This window comes from Cyanistes caeruleus, chromosome Z (genome assembly GCF_971803275.1).
Source record: "Cyanistes caeruleus chromosome Z, bCyaCae1.hap1.1, whole genome shotgun sequence".
In the NCBI taxonomy this organism is placed as follows: domain Eukaryota; kingdom Metazoa; phylum Chordata; class Aves; order Passeriformes; family Paridae; genus Cyanistes; species Cyanistes caeruleus.
The window spans coordinates 2,064,180-2,080,097 of NC_141732.1; the positions used below are offsets into that span (position 1 = coordinate 2,064,180).

Genomic DNA, 15,918 nt, shown 5'->3' on the forward strand with positions numbered 1-15,918 from the left:
CCACTGAAAGTCCCTTAGTGCAGTTAGTTTCCAGACAATCCTGGTGATCTGATTCAAACAGAATCCTGATGGGGATAAATTTCCAGTGAAGAGCATCATTATTTTTGGCAGAATCAGACAATCACACCAGAGGACCGAACAAATCTCAAGCCAAAGCACGGCTGTCAGAAAGCCAGGGGTGTCTCATGACATCAGACACTTAGCACATGATAAGAAAAGGAAGAAAAACGAGATCTATTAATAGTTTTCAGTGTACTTTGAGAAAAAACCAAGTTATGCCTACATTTGTAAGAAGCATGGCCTTACAGAATTGTATGTGCAGAGTGAAACCCTTAGAGCTGAGCGCACAAGGTCTGCACATCCCTACACAGGTCCCAGGCATGCTTTCTCTGTACAAATTCTAGAATGTCTGGGTGGCCTGAATTTCCATTTACCCCCCAGAAGGTTTTAAGTTGATTCCCAGTATGTCAAATCCCAGGAATTTCAGCCTGCTGGGCTATTTTCTTTTAGATTATTTTAATCTCACAGGGATCCAGTTCTTGTGCTCTCAGCCTGCTGTCACACAAAGCAAAGTGCAGTAAGTAGATATGATCAAGAGATTTTCTTTAAAAATGCACTCCTGACTCAAACTAAAACTCTCAGCCAGATGATCTACAGAAATAATTGTACGATATTTAAGAATAAATGCAGAATAAATGCAAACTACGTGAATATCCTGGGTATTCATATGAAAATGTGACAGCACCGTGGGTTTTGCTTGAGATATTTTATGAATACAAAGGGATTAATTTGTGATGCAGACTGGTTTCTGCCACTAGACCATTTTATCTTTATACTGAGCTTCAAGCACAAGGACTGATTTTTCAAGTTTTGCTTACACAGGCAATGAGTCTGATGCAATATCCTTCTCTCCCCCTGTACACTTGCTTGATCTCAAAAGTGTATCCACATTAAAAAAAATACTGCTTATAATTTCAAAAGACAAGCTAGACTACTGAATGTACTCCTGGATCTTCCTTCTAAGATCTTTGACTTCTTCAAACTTCTCACTGGAACTATAATATATAAACAAGCCCTGATAACTGAATTAGTTTTCATTCTCTTAATTTTTCCGAAAAAGTTGCCATGCAAATTGTTCGATTTCCAAACAATAAAGCTACTTATAAAACTTTCAGCTAGCTCAACAAGCAGCACCAATGTTTAATATAGTAATAGGGAACTGCATAGCCATGTGCCAGCACGAGTTCCTAAGACAAATACAATATTTTAATTCTGCATCCCTGACACACCTACACATTCAGATGGCTGAGCACAGTAGCTCTTACAGGAGCACAACAATAAAACCAAGAAAAATATCTGAATTATGAAAGTTTTGGGTTTTTTCTGGTTTGTTTTTTGTTTTTTGTTTTTTTCCCTAGCAGCTCCTTCCTACACAGATGGATCAGACCTCACCCCTGTATGAAAAAATTTTAAGTGATAAGTGCTGTCTTGCTAAACAATCAGATTTCAAGATTTCATTTATTTCTTTATCTTCCTCACAGGAATGTGCTGGTGTATCTGTTAGAAAACTGCTGGTGCAACAAAGACTGAAAGCAGTTCTTGTTTTAAATCTTCAGGTGGCTGTGTTGACCCTAAATCATCACAGTGGCTGAAATTGACTTTTGGGTTGTGGTGTCTACCTAAATGGGCACAAAAAGTGGAACAAAAAAAAAGCAAAATAGATGCTTTGTCCAGCCAAAGTTTTCATGTGTTCTTCCCCTAACCATACCTCTCTACTGTGGTTCATCAGCTCTTCCCTGGGACTCAGTCCACCCTAAGATAGTTTATTACAATATTTCTGTTATAAAAAAATGAATGTTTGATGTAGACCTACGATGGGATAACTATTCTCAAATTTAGAATGGATTCCTTTCATTCAGTACTTCTAATTTTTAATTCAAATATAAAGAGAAACTTGTATGTATAAAACATCTCCATATGCTATCTCTTTTAATGCAGAACATGAACAAATTTAATCCCTTTTGCAATCAAACAGCAATTCCTGCATTTTTGGAATATTAATTTCTTTCCACCATAAAAAACCAAAACAAACCAGTCCTTAAGAAAGACACTAATTAGGGAAGGACAGATTTACCCACCTACAAAAAAAGTTTGTAATGGCTATTGACAACCTAAGTGATTTTTGCACCATAGAAACACAGATCTTCTTAAAAGCACCATTCATTATGTAATTCAGTCAGTGCCTAGGCTGGAAGGAACCCAACTCCTCTGTTTAATATTGCCATAAAACCACAAAGCAATCAGGAAGATCTATTTCCTCCCACTATGAAACCAACTTAGCCATCACCAAGGGCTGCTTAAGAAAAGCCTCAGCTCCATACCCAGTTCTGGTTAAAACAGGGATTAAAAAAAAAAATCAGAAGGAAATTTAACAACAAAATGCTGCATAAACAATATAGAAAGTGTTGTAAGGATCTTCTGGCAAATAAATCTTACAGCTTTCTCTTCAGTATAGGTCATTGTTGCTGTAAAATACACCACTGAACAAAGAAGGTTTTGAGAAGGCCATTGAGAAACGATTTAAAAGTGCAAGAAAAACCAACACACTGCACAGAAAAGGCAACGATTTTAACTGGATGCACAGGAAGAGTGAGAGGGCGCATAACAAATGTCTGCAAAATAACAGGTGGTGTACACAAGGCATTCAAAATCTGCTTTTTCTTCCAGTCTTATAATAGACAAAGGATGAAACATTTAAAGATGCTGAAAGACAGCAGGCTTGAAATTGAAAAGGGATTTTTCTTTTCAATATACAGCAAAATTAGACTTTTGAAACTCAATATACTATGTATGAGGAAATTGTTAAGATCAGTAATTCAACAAGGAAAAAAAAGCTATTTGAAATGTGTGTGGATAAAAAGAATGAACAATGCTATACAAGCAAATTCTAAGAAGAGTGAAACAAAATTGGTGGGGATATTATACTTCCTACCTGGGACTTTAAGGCAATCTCTGGCTCTTACTGAATCAAATAAAATCTTCAATAGGGGGGCAAGCCTCAGTTCAGTCACCTACTCCTTTAACCACAAAATTTATTTGGACTTCAAGGAAAACAAACACCTCCTTCCAATTGCCCCAAAATTAGTGTCACTGTTGTCCAATCTCAACACACATTTGTTGTAAGAGGATCCATCAGCAAAACATCCCCCATTTTCAGCTGACAAACCTGTAATTTTTCACCTCATCAGAGAATTTCTTTTTTCCAGGCAGTTCCCACACAAGTTTTCCTGAACTGTGAATGGGAGAAAACCACCAGGGGCTCCCAAATTTTTTGGTTCTGCCATTTCTTTCAGCCCAGTGTCACAGCTTCAATTGGGAACATTTTACCGACTTTTCTTCCAATACCCTTCAGCGGCTGTTTTTTTTAATATTCTTTACTGGTGGGTGCTCTCTCTTAGATGTCTTTCAAATTGTCCACTTCCTTTCATGTTTTAATAGAGTTAAAGTCTAGAAGTTTCACAAACTAATAATGATACATCCTTCCTCCTTCCTTTCTTGTCCAAGCTTTTGGTCAAACACAGGAATGGTTTTCAAATTTCAGCTCTATAATGCTTAGAGGCACAAGGACTTACTCATGCAACTGGATACTATACTACAGAGTTTATTGCTTTATCATTAAGTGTCTTGTTGACAGTATAATTTATTAAAACTATTCATAGAGCTAATTGTGATGAAAGATTAACCTGCCCCCTCCAGAATAAAAAGGAACATCTGGTTTACATTTAGAACACCCCAAACAGACATTTTTCTCCAAATATTATGGAGGAACCGTAGTTTGTGTGTGCCAGGAGGAGCATGGGATGAAAATCTGGGGTGGTGCAGCTACATGCAGACTGGTACATTAAATTTTCCCACTTGGCTTGGAGCAACTTGCATCTGTGCAAGAAAACAATGGGTTTCAGTCTTCAAAACAGGGCAGCTGCATGAAAACCATCTGTGGGGAATGGTTTTTGGAGTGCCCTGCCACCCAGCTGCAGCCAGGAGTGGTTTAAAAAGAGCACCCATTCATTGTTAACACAAAAACACATGACGCATTCCGCTCCCTCCTCACAGGAATTCCTTCCTGGAAGCTGGAAAAGTCATTGTGATACCTGGGATGGGATAACCCCGCATGTAGGGACAGACTGGGGAACGAGAGGCTGGAAAGCAGAGCCAGGGAAAGGGACCGGGGCTCCCGGTCTGTGGCCGTGCCCTGGGGCCGGGAGGGACATCCCTGTCCTGGGGCACCGGGCCCAGCAGGGCCGGCCCGGCCAGGGAGGGATTGTCCCGCTCTGCTCTGGGCTGGGGCGGCCTCACCTGGAATGGTGAGTGCAGTTCTGGGCCTGACAGAATAAAAATGACATGAAACTGTCAGAGATGTGCAAAGGAGGGCCATGGGGATGGAGAAGGGCCTGGAGGGGCCGCGTGAGGAGCAGCTGAGGGCACTTGGTGCGTTCAGCTGGAGGAGACTGAGGGCAGACTCAGCACAGCTACGGCTTCCTCATGGGAGGAAGAGGAAGGGCAGCTCTGATCTCTGCTCCTGTGACAAGGACAGGGCCTGAGGGAACGGCTGGAGCTGGGGCAGGGATTTGGGGTGGATTTTAGGGCAAGGTTCTTCCCCCCGAGGGTGCTGGCACTGCCCAGGCTCCCCAGGGAACGGGCACAGCCCTGAGGCTGCCGGAGCTCCAGGAGAGCTTGGACACCACTCCAGGGATGGCCAGGGTGGGGTTTTGGGGTGCAGGAACAAGGTTTGGACTTGATGATTATTGTGGGTCCCTTCCAGCTGAGGAGATTCCTTGATTTTATACCAGAATTTGCTGGTAAAGATTATGCATCGGGTCAGGTGGCCAGAAACGTGTGGCCACTGGCCTTTCCAGCTGTGCCACCACAGGAAAATCCACTGTCCCGTGGATAGCTGGGATGATGTCCCAGGGTACAATGGAAATTGTACCTACTCTGCCACAGGGTCCCACTGTGCAGTTTCCCAACACATTTTTGTAGCAGATGTGAACGTCACAGGCCATCCATGATGTGGAGGAAGAACGCAGAGAAATCAGTAAAACCCTGTGAAGGGTTTGTTTACATGTGCTTATTTACATGCTTAAATGTGTTTGATAAATGCAAGGATTTTAGTTATGTCTGGCAGAATTAATGAAAATAAAATCGCTTGCAGAAAATAAAGAAAATAAACCCACATGGAAATCAAGCCCTTAAATCTGAGCCCTGTATTGCTTCAAACGTGAATTTTCCTGGTTGGATCTCTGTCCTTTCAGCTACCAGAGTGGCATCCAGTAACACATATTGTGTCTAAGGTCTCAAATTCCTAATTTTTCTGGTAGGCAGCCTCTATGTGATAATCACAATAATGCATACTGTACACATCTTTCTAAATTCTGGGGGGTTTTTTGTGTTGGAAGGGGTTTTTTTTTCATTTTTTTTCTCTTGTGTTTGTTTGTTTGTATGAGGTTTTTTTTTGTGGTTTCATATTTTTTTGGTTGGTTTGGGATTTTTTGTAATTTTTTTGTTTGTTTTGTTTTTGTTTTGGGGGGTTAGTTTTGTTTTGGTTTGTTTGTTTGCTAGTTTGGTTTTTGTTTTGATTATTTTTGTTTGTGTTTTGTTTTATTTTGGTTTCGTTTTTCGCTTTTTGGGTGAAAAAGTTGCCCATTTCAACTTTTGGGGTATTTCCATGGATTTTGACTTGTTCTAGGCTATCTTAACACAGAATCACAGACTGTCTTGAAGGGGCTCTGAGGTCTCTCTGGAGCCTTCTCTTCTCCAGGTGAACATTCCCAGCTCTCCCAGCCTGTCTCCAGGAGAGACTTTGAGATAAATCTTCATTCCAATCAGAATTAAATGGACAAATAAAATCCTCTTAAACAATGGAGGAATATTTAAAGAATAGATTTGATGTGGGTATTGGCACAAAGTCCTGTCTAGGCCTCTACCTGAGGCAGACTTTCCTGGTTTTGGTTGATTTATGAGCTTTGAAATGGGAAACTCTTTCTTTTTTCTTTTTTTTTTTTTTTTGCCACTGGATAATCACAATCTTTCCAGGCAACCACAGCCAATTAATATCAGTTTTGCAATAAATCAAGAATATACAGTCACTAATATTGCTAATGATCTCTTTTATAGTTTACATATTATTTACATGGGTAAAAGGTCGAGAAATCTTAGAAAAACTGAGAGGGTGTTTGTTGAGGTGAATGATAAAATACTAGCTTTGAGAATGAATCTTGACTGCAGAATCAATCACCTGGCTTAATTGATTTGGAAACAAAATATTATACATGAAAGGAATCCAAGATAAAAAGCTTTGTACAAGAGAACCAGAATGTGGTTTTTGGAATTCTTGACAGTGTAGAAGGGATGTGCCTTGTAATAAGGTCATTTTAATTTATATCTTTATGATAAATTCAACAGACTTCTTACTTGATTTACAGTGAGTTCAGAATTGAATTGCTAAATTTCATGAAGCAGAGGAATTTGTATCAAAGGAACACTGTGAATTCAGCTAAGGTGGTGTTGTATGTAAATGTTAAATTAAGTCCACCTCTGAAAACCCCACAGTTCTCCCTGACTGCAGAGAGTTCTGTGGCTGCCTCTCACAGCTCCCATCCTCAGAGACCCTCTGAACACCTGGATAGGGTCTCTGATTTATCATCCCATCTTAAATCAGATTATCTGAAAAGGACTAAATTTCATTCTCCCCCCAAAAATAACTGTTCACACAAACTTGTCTTTCCTCAAATCACTTCAGCTGCCTTCTGGGGTTGTGGTGAGCCTGGATCAGCTGTGTGAGAGCTTTATTTTGTCCTGAAGTTGACACAAACACCCTGTGCTGATTATCAGGATCACTAGCTAACACTATATACCTCAATATTTTTAAAAAGGTTCTGTGGACCCAGCAAACAACTCTGATGAATCACCCCACGATGCACCAGCTGTAAGTTCTTTTCTCATTAATTAGCTGACAAAAGATGGCATTCCACAGACAGCTCGTGCTCAGCAACACATTTTTCTCGATAAGAACTTGTGGTATTATTTACTTCTTTAACAAAGGTCAGCTCCTTGATATTTGGTGGAAGCAGCATCGTGTGCCAGGCGACAGGTCCTGTGATGGAGCATCCCTGAGCACATGAGTCCATGTGTTTTCACACGAGCTCATCCACGTGGCTGGACATCCACCACTCATTCCCATGCTCCCAGTGGAGGAGGAGGGTGTATATTTTCACTAGATTAAGTCAGTGGCATTGCCCACGTTACCCATGCAATTAACTGTGGGGGTGGACAAAGTTAATGACATTCCAGTCTTTGGAGACACGTTCCTCTGAGTATTTAAGTGACATAACAAACATGAAGATGTCAGCTGAGCTGGACTGTATTGGTCCTTGGCAGTTCAAATTATAGAGGAGTGTCTAAATGGAGCAATTAATTCAGGTAGGCTAGATTCAGTGCTTATTCACTCTGATCTGAACAACTGAGCTGATTTTTACGTGCGAGTGGAATTGCATTCTTGACTGTTTCCTTGAGTTTTTTACCTTCTGAGTAACAGCTGGCTTCCAAATGCATCAACAGCATAAGATTTTAAGAACCATGCTACTCTTGGTTTAAGAACCATTCATGCACAAAACGGAAACCCCAAAATTTATCTTGTGAGCTTCTCCTCAGGCAAGCACTCGTTTTAAATGAGCTTTAAATTTGAAAAAAAAAACCCAAAACAAAACAGTTTCTATTTCAGTAACGGACAATGAAGACTACATTTATAGGTTAGCACACACTGCTCAGTCACTAGCAGATGACTGTCCCTCAATATTGGTTTTGATTGCTGGTGGCGTGGAGTGAGAAACAGAAAAACTCCTGCCTCTATGTTAGCACTACCCAGCAATAACTAAAATATCTTTGAATTATCAATGGTGGTTCCAGCACAAAGTCCCACACCAGCTACTCTGAAGACTTTGCTCCAGCCAAATCCAGCACACCCAAAATTTCTTTCCCCATGATGTTCATGTTCTCTATCTACACATTCTGAGAATACTGACCTGCTGTTCCAAATCTGACCTGAAAATAGGAAATACTCTCCAAATAAGTGATAAGAATTAGAAAGAGATCCAGAAACTGTATTTTAGACAGGTTTAAATTTACATCTGATGTAAGTCAGGAGGTTCTGCCCTTGAACTTAAATGCTGTGATTCAAAACATTCCTCCTTTATTTATAAAGACATAGGTAAAGAAAGATGTAGAAGACATATTTTTTTATTCAAAAAATCTCAGTTGTTTTTTCCTTATTCTTTTTTTTTCTTAGCATTAATCAAAGCAAACACTGCTGAGATAAGAAGATAGCCCTTCAACTTCAAACACGCATAGGCATTAAATCCCTGCAAAATATGTTTACCTTGTCCTTGCCATGGTCTAAAACATGTGTAGCAAATCATGTTCTGTTGTGTCCAGTGGATTGGTAGTCAGGTCATTTTCTGAAGACAGCAGCAGCATTCTGTGGCATTAGCTTGCTCATAATATAAAGGCCAAAGTCTGATATACTCCAGAAAACCAGATCCGATATTAATCCTTAACAGTGCAGGTAATAAAAAGGCTCCTATCTATAAATACAATAAAATTTACCATGTGGAACTTACTGTGCTGGCAGTGAATCCCATTAAATCCCTGTGGACATTTACAAACATAGCCTATGAACGTGTCGCCTCGGTACGCTTCACTAATTTCACACATCCCACCATTATGGCATGGATTAGGAAGGCAGGGTCCTGAGAGAAAAAAAAAAAGAGAGAGAGAGAGAAGTATGTACACATCCACAAAAACAACCATAATACTTTCAGCCATTTATAAGCATTTATTAAAGAAATAAAATGCCTTACTCGGGCCTTTATATTCCACTAACTCAGTAAAATACACCCTTCACTTACTTCAGATAACTTGCCAGCAAGGATTTTTATGAACAAGAAAAAAAAATATGAAGCGTGTCACTACTCATTAATCACAGCATTAGTTTTTAATGTGGGAGAAGACAAGAGACAGTGAGGCTAAATCTTGCTCTTCTGTTTAAGATAACAGGCATTCTAACTTTTGCACCACTGAGGAAATAGGTATTAATCAAACATGCCTATCATGCACAGAGTGACATGTACAATGTCCCTGAGTGATCACTACATGTCAAGTTAGCAGTCTGAGGAGATCTTTGCTGTGGCTCCAGGTGACTTTCTGAAATCTGAGTATCTGGGCCAGCAGTTAGCAGCTACCGAAACAACTGTTCTTTTCCACTCAGTGCCTTTGCAGCACAGCCACCTCAAGATGATTTGAAAAAGCTCTTCTGACTAAATTTTCCTTTCAACCAACATGCCACATGCTAGGATGCATAAAATTTCAGCATGGAGATCTGTTAGGATTGCAATTACTAAAACATTAAATACCTTTGAAAAATGGAATAGTTTGACTGGAGGTCTTGAGTTTACTCATTTAACAGCACTGTAAAAGAGCTACTTACATTTTATTATCTTACTAATACTTCCCACAACATGACTCCTACCAGAAGAAACCATTATTTTGATGTTTTTTTTTTCTCCAGTCTCATTTTAAGGAAGTGGTAAACATTGTTTAGAAAGCCCCATGTGCAAGTTTGTCTGTGATTTGTACATTCAATATAATGTATTTTATTTGCAACCTGTGCCATGTACCCTGAAAGGCGATAACTGCTGCTTGTTGAAATGCAACCTCATAAACATTCACTCACTTTAAATTGCATTTAAAAAAACCCAAAACAGACAAAGGAGGAAAGAAATCATAAATTCAAAGCAAAATTTACTGACACTCAGGGTTGGGAATTTCAGAATCCCAGAGGTTCGAAAAGACCACCAAAGCTACTGAGTACAAACTGTGACCGATGCCCACCTTGTCCCCAGCCTGGAGCTCTGAGTGCCACATCCAGGAATTCCTGGGACACCTCCAGGGATGGGCACTGCAAACCTCCCTGGGCAGTTCCAAGGCCTGGGCTCCCTTTCCATGGGGAAATTCCTGCTGCTGTCCATCCTGAGCCTCCCCTGGCCCAGCCTGAGGCCATTCCCTCTCCTCCTGTCCCTGTTCCTGGCAGCAGATCCCAAATCCCCCCGGCTGTCCCCTCCTGGCAGGGACTTGTGCAGAGCCAGAAGGGCCCCCTGAGCCTCCTTTTCTCCAGGCTGAGCCCCTTTCCCAGCTCCCTCAGCCCCTGCTGGGGCTCCAGCCCCTTCCCAGCTCCGTTCCCTTCTCTGGGCACGCTGCAGCCCCTCAATTCCCTGCCCTGCTCCAGCTGCTGTCACCAGCACCCCCAGGGTGTTCCCCAGCTTGCCAGAAACATTTCCACCAGTCTGGAGCACTCCTTGGGGTCGTTGTGACCTGACAAGTCCACCTTGGTGAACGAACAAATGGAAAAATGGAATGATTTAGACTTGAAAGAGCTGTAAGTTCAGTGTTCCTGAGTGTCTGCCTGTTCATGTTTTCAATTACAAGGCCGGGTTTGAAAGATTCTCACAGCAGCATCCAGACATCACATCAGTGAAAATCACTCTCTCCAAGCAAATATTAATTTGCAAAGCATAAAAATTAACTGAATGATGAGGATGTCAGAACATATTCCCCAGTTATTATTGCCCATGTGGCTATTGCAATTTGAGAAGCCACGCAGGTGCGCGTTTCTATTACAGCTTTTGTCATCAGCCTGTTCCAAGACACAGCCCTGCAGAGGTTTTGCTTGTGTACATCATTAAACATGGGACATGTCTCACTGAACCAAAAAAATAATGGACATGAACCTACTGCAGATGATCCCACATGGAATTAGCAGCTAAAAAAGGGCAAAAAATCGTGAAGATGAAAACAAGGATAACGGCTGCTGCATATTTCCAAGTGTTACTGCTTCATGCTATTTCTCCTTCATAATAATTTGGGAAGAAAACCTTTAATAAAAAAATAAAAATAATAATAAAAATAATAAAAAACCTAATAATTTGCAGTTTTAGCCTCCCAACAAACATGAACTGTACACTTTTTTTCCAAGCCCCTATCACAGTGCTGCAGTTTGGGGAGCACCTGCAGGCAGCCTCGTATGTTAATTGTTCCTATGCAAGCAAGATCTCTCATCTTCCAAGAACAATGAATCCTTGAATAATTACTTTCTCATTTTGCTTTCTGCTTTCTCTGTATGGCTTGTTAAGCACACGTTCAGCCTACTTTCATCGATTTTCTTTCTGTTTTGCATTTTCTCAGATCACTCCAAACTGCAAAGGCTTGAAAGTTCATCTGAGGTGCATAGTGATAAATAAACTGGCATGTGATAGTTTTTTCTAACTAATGTTTTTCTTCTATGAAGCCTTTCTTCTGGAAAAAACAAACAAAAACAACACCCACACCAACAATATGAACATTTTTTTCCTGATCAGGGTTGTTATGGACAAATAATATCACCATTTTTCAAAATAATTGTTGGTTATTTTGCTTTGGGTACTTTTGTTTGCTTTTTTTGTTGTTGTTCATAGAAACTGGTAATTAAAAAATTATTTTTAGAGCAACAAAGCATCCTCATTAGTTGTGCTCAAATTAAAAAATAATAGTCACCTAGTTTTGACTAGTAAAAACTTATTAATTGATAAAGAAATGGGTTAGACTAACTGTGTTCTAAATGAATGAATGATTGAAAATTAAGAGCCTGTTCCATCCTGCCATTGCTTCTCCTAATTCTTCAAAGGGCCTAAATTTAAGTTCACACGACTTGACCTTATTTAAATTGCATGAACACCCTAACATATCATTCTTTAAAATGAATTAATTAGTTAATTAATCAATGTTAACTGAGTGTACAGGACCATTGATGCAATTTCTGCAGATTTAAGGATCTGGGGCCTAATCCTGTCATCATTCCACTGAAGCACCAAAATTGAAATGTGTAAGATCTGGGCACAGGTGGCCCATGAGGAGAAGTCACAGCCAACTTCCAAAAGAATGTCTATGTTTTTAAACAACATGGCATTAACTTATGGATAATTAATTCTGTGATAGCTTGGTTAATACGTCTGTTAATCAGATCTATAGCTGCAAATCCACAAATATATTTTTTTACAATAAAAAACCCCAAAAAACACAAACCAAAAACCCCAACAAACAAAAAACCCCAACAAAAAAAACCCAAACAAAGCAACAAAAGAACAAACTAAATATGCCAACTAATTTTCAAAAACAGTGGACTTCAGGGACTGGGTTTTTTTTAAATCAATAGTGCTGTAATACTTCTACAGGTAATCTTTAAGTGGCTTCCAACACAAAGAGAACAACAACATTTGATCAATATTAATGAGCAGAGGAATTCAATGGTATGGTTTCCAGGCATTTTTATCCATGTTCATATAAAATAATGTCAGCAAGATTAATTGTGCACTCAAAGTAATAGATCTGTTCACTTTGCTGCTCTTTTGAGTCCTTCTTTGTTCAGTTCCAGGGGTATCAGCCAACATAATAAGCACAGTCCAAAATACATCATTCTATTATTCAATTGAAATCCCATGCTGTTTTTGAAAAAATATTGAAAGTTAACTTAAAGCGTAGCAGGTTTTAAATTTTAGATGTTCTTACTAAAACCTCTGAGACTTCATAGATGTATGAATCAAATAAATGCATCCTCAGCAGAGCTGCAAAGGGGCTCAAGGCAGAACCATGTTATCTGTTTTCTCCTTTGAAAAGTAGAGTCAACGAAAATTTCATCATAAAATCTTGTATCATGCCATACTGCAGTGAAAACTGCGTATTTGAGAGAAACCATCAGATTGTCTATAGAAGATAAAGCCAGGAAAGCAAGGAAACCAATTTAGTGATAGCCATCTGCCTCTAAAAATCCAGCATAAGCATTTGTTTTGCCAAATATAAAATCTGCTGATGCTTTGGTGGGAAAGACATTCAGAAATTACAGGGGATGTCATTAAACAAGAAATCAGTATCAGCCCATCTTCATCATACAGCTGGATTCCCCAAATTCAAAAGTGTGCTAAAACAGGTGATCAAAAATCAAAGCCCACCTTTTCTCACAAAGTCAATCTTAAGTGAGAAATATTTGAAATATGAGGAAAAAATAAAGAAAAAAATATAAGGAGAAAATAAAGAAAAAAAATGTGTACTTCATGTTAAATAACTACATTTTTTACAAATAAAATTAAGGAAAATGAAATAGAAAATGTTAGCACTTTTGATGGTATCAATCCATTTTCTCTTCATATAGAAATAATATGAATTTTATGAAAATTATTAAATTAGATATTGACCTTAATATACATCAAGGCAAAGATACAAATCTAATTGCTCCATTTATTTTGTGGAGTATTACCGAAGTAGGATTAATAGATAATCTTATTCTGATGATACAATAAGCTGCAAATCCCATCAAAACAAATATTGGGAGCTATCATCAAACTAATAAGAGGTACCAAATAATTTTACTTCTTATTTTAAAGAAAAGTACTCTCCGGCTGCTTGCCTTTGTAGCATCAGCTTTTCCTAAGTTCTCTTGGCTTTACACAAATGTCAAATCAGGTTTTTCCCCATCTGATAAACTGAGATCTTCATCAGAGATCTCTCACACAGTTTTAACATCAGTGGCTGGAAGTTTTCCTTTGTCTTGTGTTTGGGCAATACATGACACTTTTGCCAAAGGAATATCTTCAAAATAAGCTGTGGCAGAGCTCACTTAGCAGGATCTCCTGTATCTTGAAATTAGTGTGTGCAAAGTGTCACAAACAACTTATTTTCACTTGAGGGGGAGGCAGGAATCAGCCTCCTTGCTGCAGGAGCTAGCAGAATGGCACAAATGGTGAGGGAGTTAAGGATTATCACCTCAATTAGGATCAGTGCCCAGGTGATCCAACGCTCCACTGCCTCTGCTCAGCGGTTCCTGCAACCTCAGGACAAAGCTGAACCATCCCACCATAGAAATGAGCAAAAATCTGCAGTAGATATTTTAAAAATATTTGTAAAAAAATTGTAAAAAAAAAAAAAAAAAAAGTAAAAATTGAGCTTAACTTTCTGAATCTTTGTATATGACATGATTTTCTAACTGACACACATGTTTTCTTCACACAGTTAAAAGTTTTACCACCATTATACACACAGATGATAGAGCGCCGTTTTTTCAGAAGTACATTGACCTTTTTCTTTCCTCATCCCCCTTTTAAAAACTGAAAATGGGTTTTTGAAAGGTCTGCCCCTTCAAATGTGAGATTGCAGAATTCACACTCCAGCAGACAGAAATCCAGAGTATAACCTAATCCTATTCAAAAGGAACCATCTTCCACAGAGACACGCAGACGAGCGTTCAAATTCATCAGGAATGTCCCTACAGGTTCTGACAGAAAACTGCTTTATTGCACAAAAAGGTCAGGAATGTAACAAAAGCTGGGGTCTCTGATCTTCCTCCCATTTACTGCTTTTAATTCAGTATTATTGTGAAGATTTTACCCAGCACAGAGGCTGTTTTGGAATGTCCCCAGGTGCCTGCCTTGCAGTGCGGAGTTTGGGGATATCTGAGGACCCAGCTGATGTGCTTTTGAGCCTCTGAAAGGACTACAATCACAAGAATGTCTTCCAGACAACATGTTCATTCTGCCACTAAAGTATGAATAATCAGCAGTGGTGAGCTAATACTTTGTAGTCCAGTATTTCCTCCTTCTTCCTCAGAAATTCTTTTTTTGTTTTTATTTTATTTGAAAGTAATTCTGTGTTAAAAATATACCTGAACATCTAAATGTTTTAGGGCCCAACTCTGGTTATACTGGTGCATCATGACAAACTGATTATCAACTGATTATCATCAGTTAATGATGATGAACATAATAAAGATGCATTTTGAACTAACTCATCCCTCAAAGCTTCTGAAGTGTATCAAGAAATTCTTGCTGTCCCAGCAAACTCAAATATTTGTAAAGTAAAGATAAAAGGAAGTAAACCAAACCACAACAGCTCCTTCCTATCCTTTCCTATTTTTTTATTTCTTTTCATTTTCTATCTTTTTATTTTTAATTAATTTTTTATTTTTATTTATTAATTTTTTTTATTTATTTTTTTAAATTTATCTATTCTTTTTTGAATTTTCTGCTGTTGCTTCTATTTCACTGTTAGGATACAAATGTACTTTGAATCAACAAATATGTATTGATCTACACCTTGCCTTTTGTTTGGTTATTTCAACCTGAAAATGATAAGCACTGCAGAACATCATTCACGGTTTATGTTGATAACAATATTGATAACAATATTGATAACAATAACTGATTGCTGCATGTTAATGCAGGAAAGCAGAAGAAGTAACTAGATGACACACGCTGTCATCTCATGAACATTCCCAAAATACCAACTTTTGGGGGAAAAAAAAAAATTAAAAATAAACCTGTTCAGCCTGGCTCATAAGTGAATTAGGAGTGTATTAGATTCTATCTGGCTATATATTCATTATAAACTAATGGCAGAAATCCAGACTTAATTGCAGTGTGATTAAATATTTATCTTGTTTTTAATGCAGCAAATGGAGTGTGCTGATTATAATGATCAAGGTGTCTCCATCTGGATGCAGGAAAAGATAAAGTTCAGCCCCTGAGTGCAAAATGCTTTTGGGTCATTTATACACATTTCCCTCCAATTCTGTTCCATAGAATTCTTCTACAGGGAAGAAATTTAACCTGATTGTCCAGCCCTTTCCCAACCTTTTTTGAGTTGAATAGCTGGAATATTTTCTGAAAAGATGCAATTTATTCTTGATGGATATACAGTGCCTTTCCTTAAGAGTCTTAAACTTCTCACCCAAGCCTTTGATGGCAAATTATACCCAAATATGAGGCATGGTGAGTGTAGTGG

The 15,918-nt window shown here is 38.8% G+C and overlaps 1 protein-coding gene and 1 long non-coding RNA gene across 2 annotated transcripts in view; one reads left to right on the forward strand and one right to left on the reverse strand.

The window, feature by feature from the left end:
* Positions 1-15,918, reverse strand: part of EDIL3 (EGF like and discoidin domains 3) — a 231,965-nt gene that overhangs the window by 106,625 nt on the left and 109,422 nt on the right. The window contains exon 4 of the mRNA XM_086868065.1: positions 8,676-8,804. Coding sequence (XP_086724191.1) covers positions 8,676-8,804 — 129 coding nt within the window. The remainder of the gene's footprint in view (positions 1-8,675; positions 8,805-15,918) is intronic.
* The window catches only part of LOC147647974 (uncharacterized), a 119,651-nt gene continuing 107,997 nt past the window's right edge, over positions 4,265-15,918 (forward strand). Inside the window, exon 1 of the long non-coding RNA XR_015280531.1 lies at positions 4,265-4,364. This is a non-coding gene — a long non-coding RNA (uncharacterized LOC147647974). The remainder of the gene's footprint in view (positions 4,365-15,918) is intronic.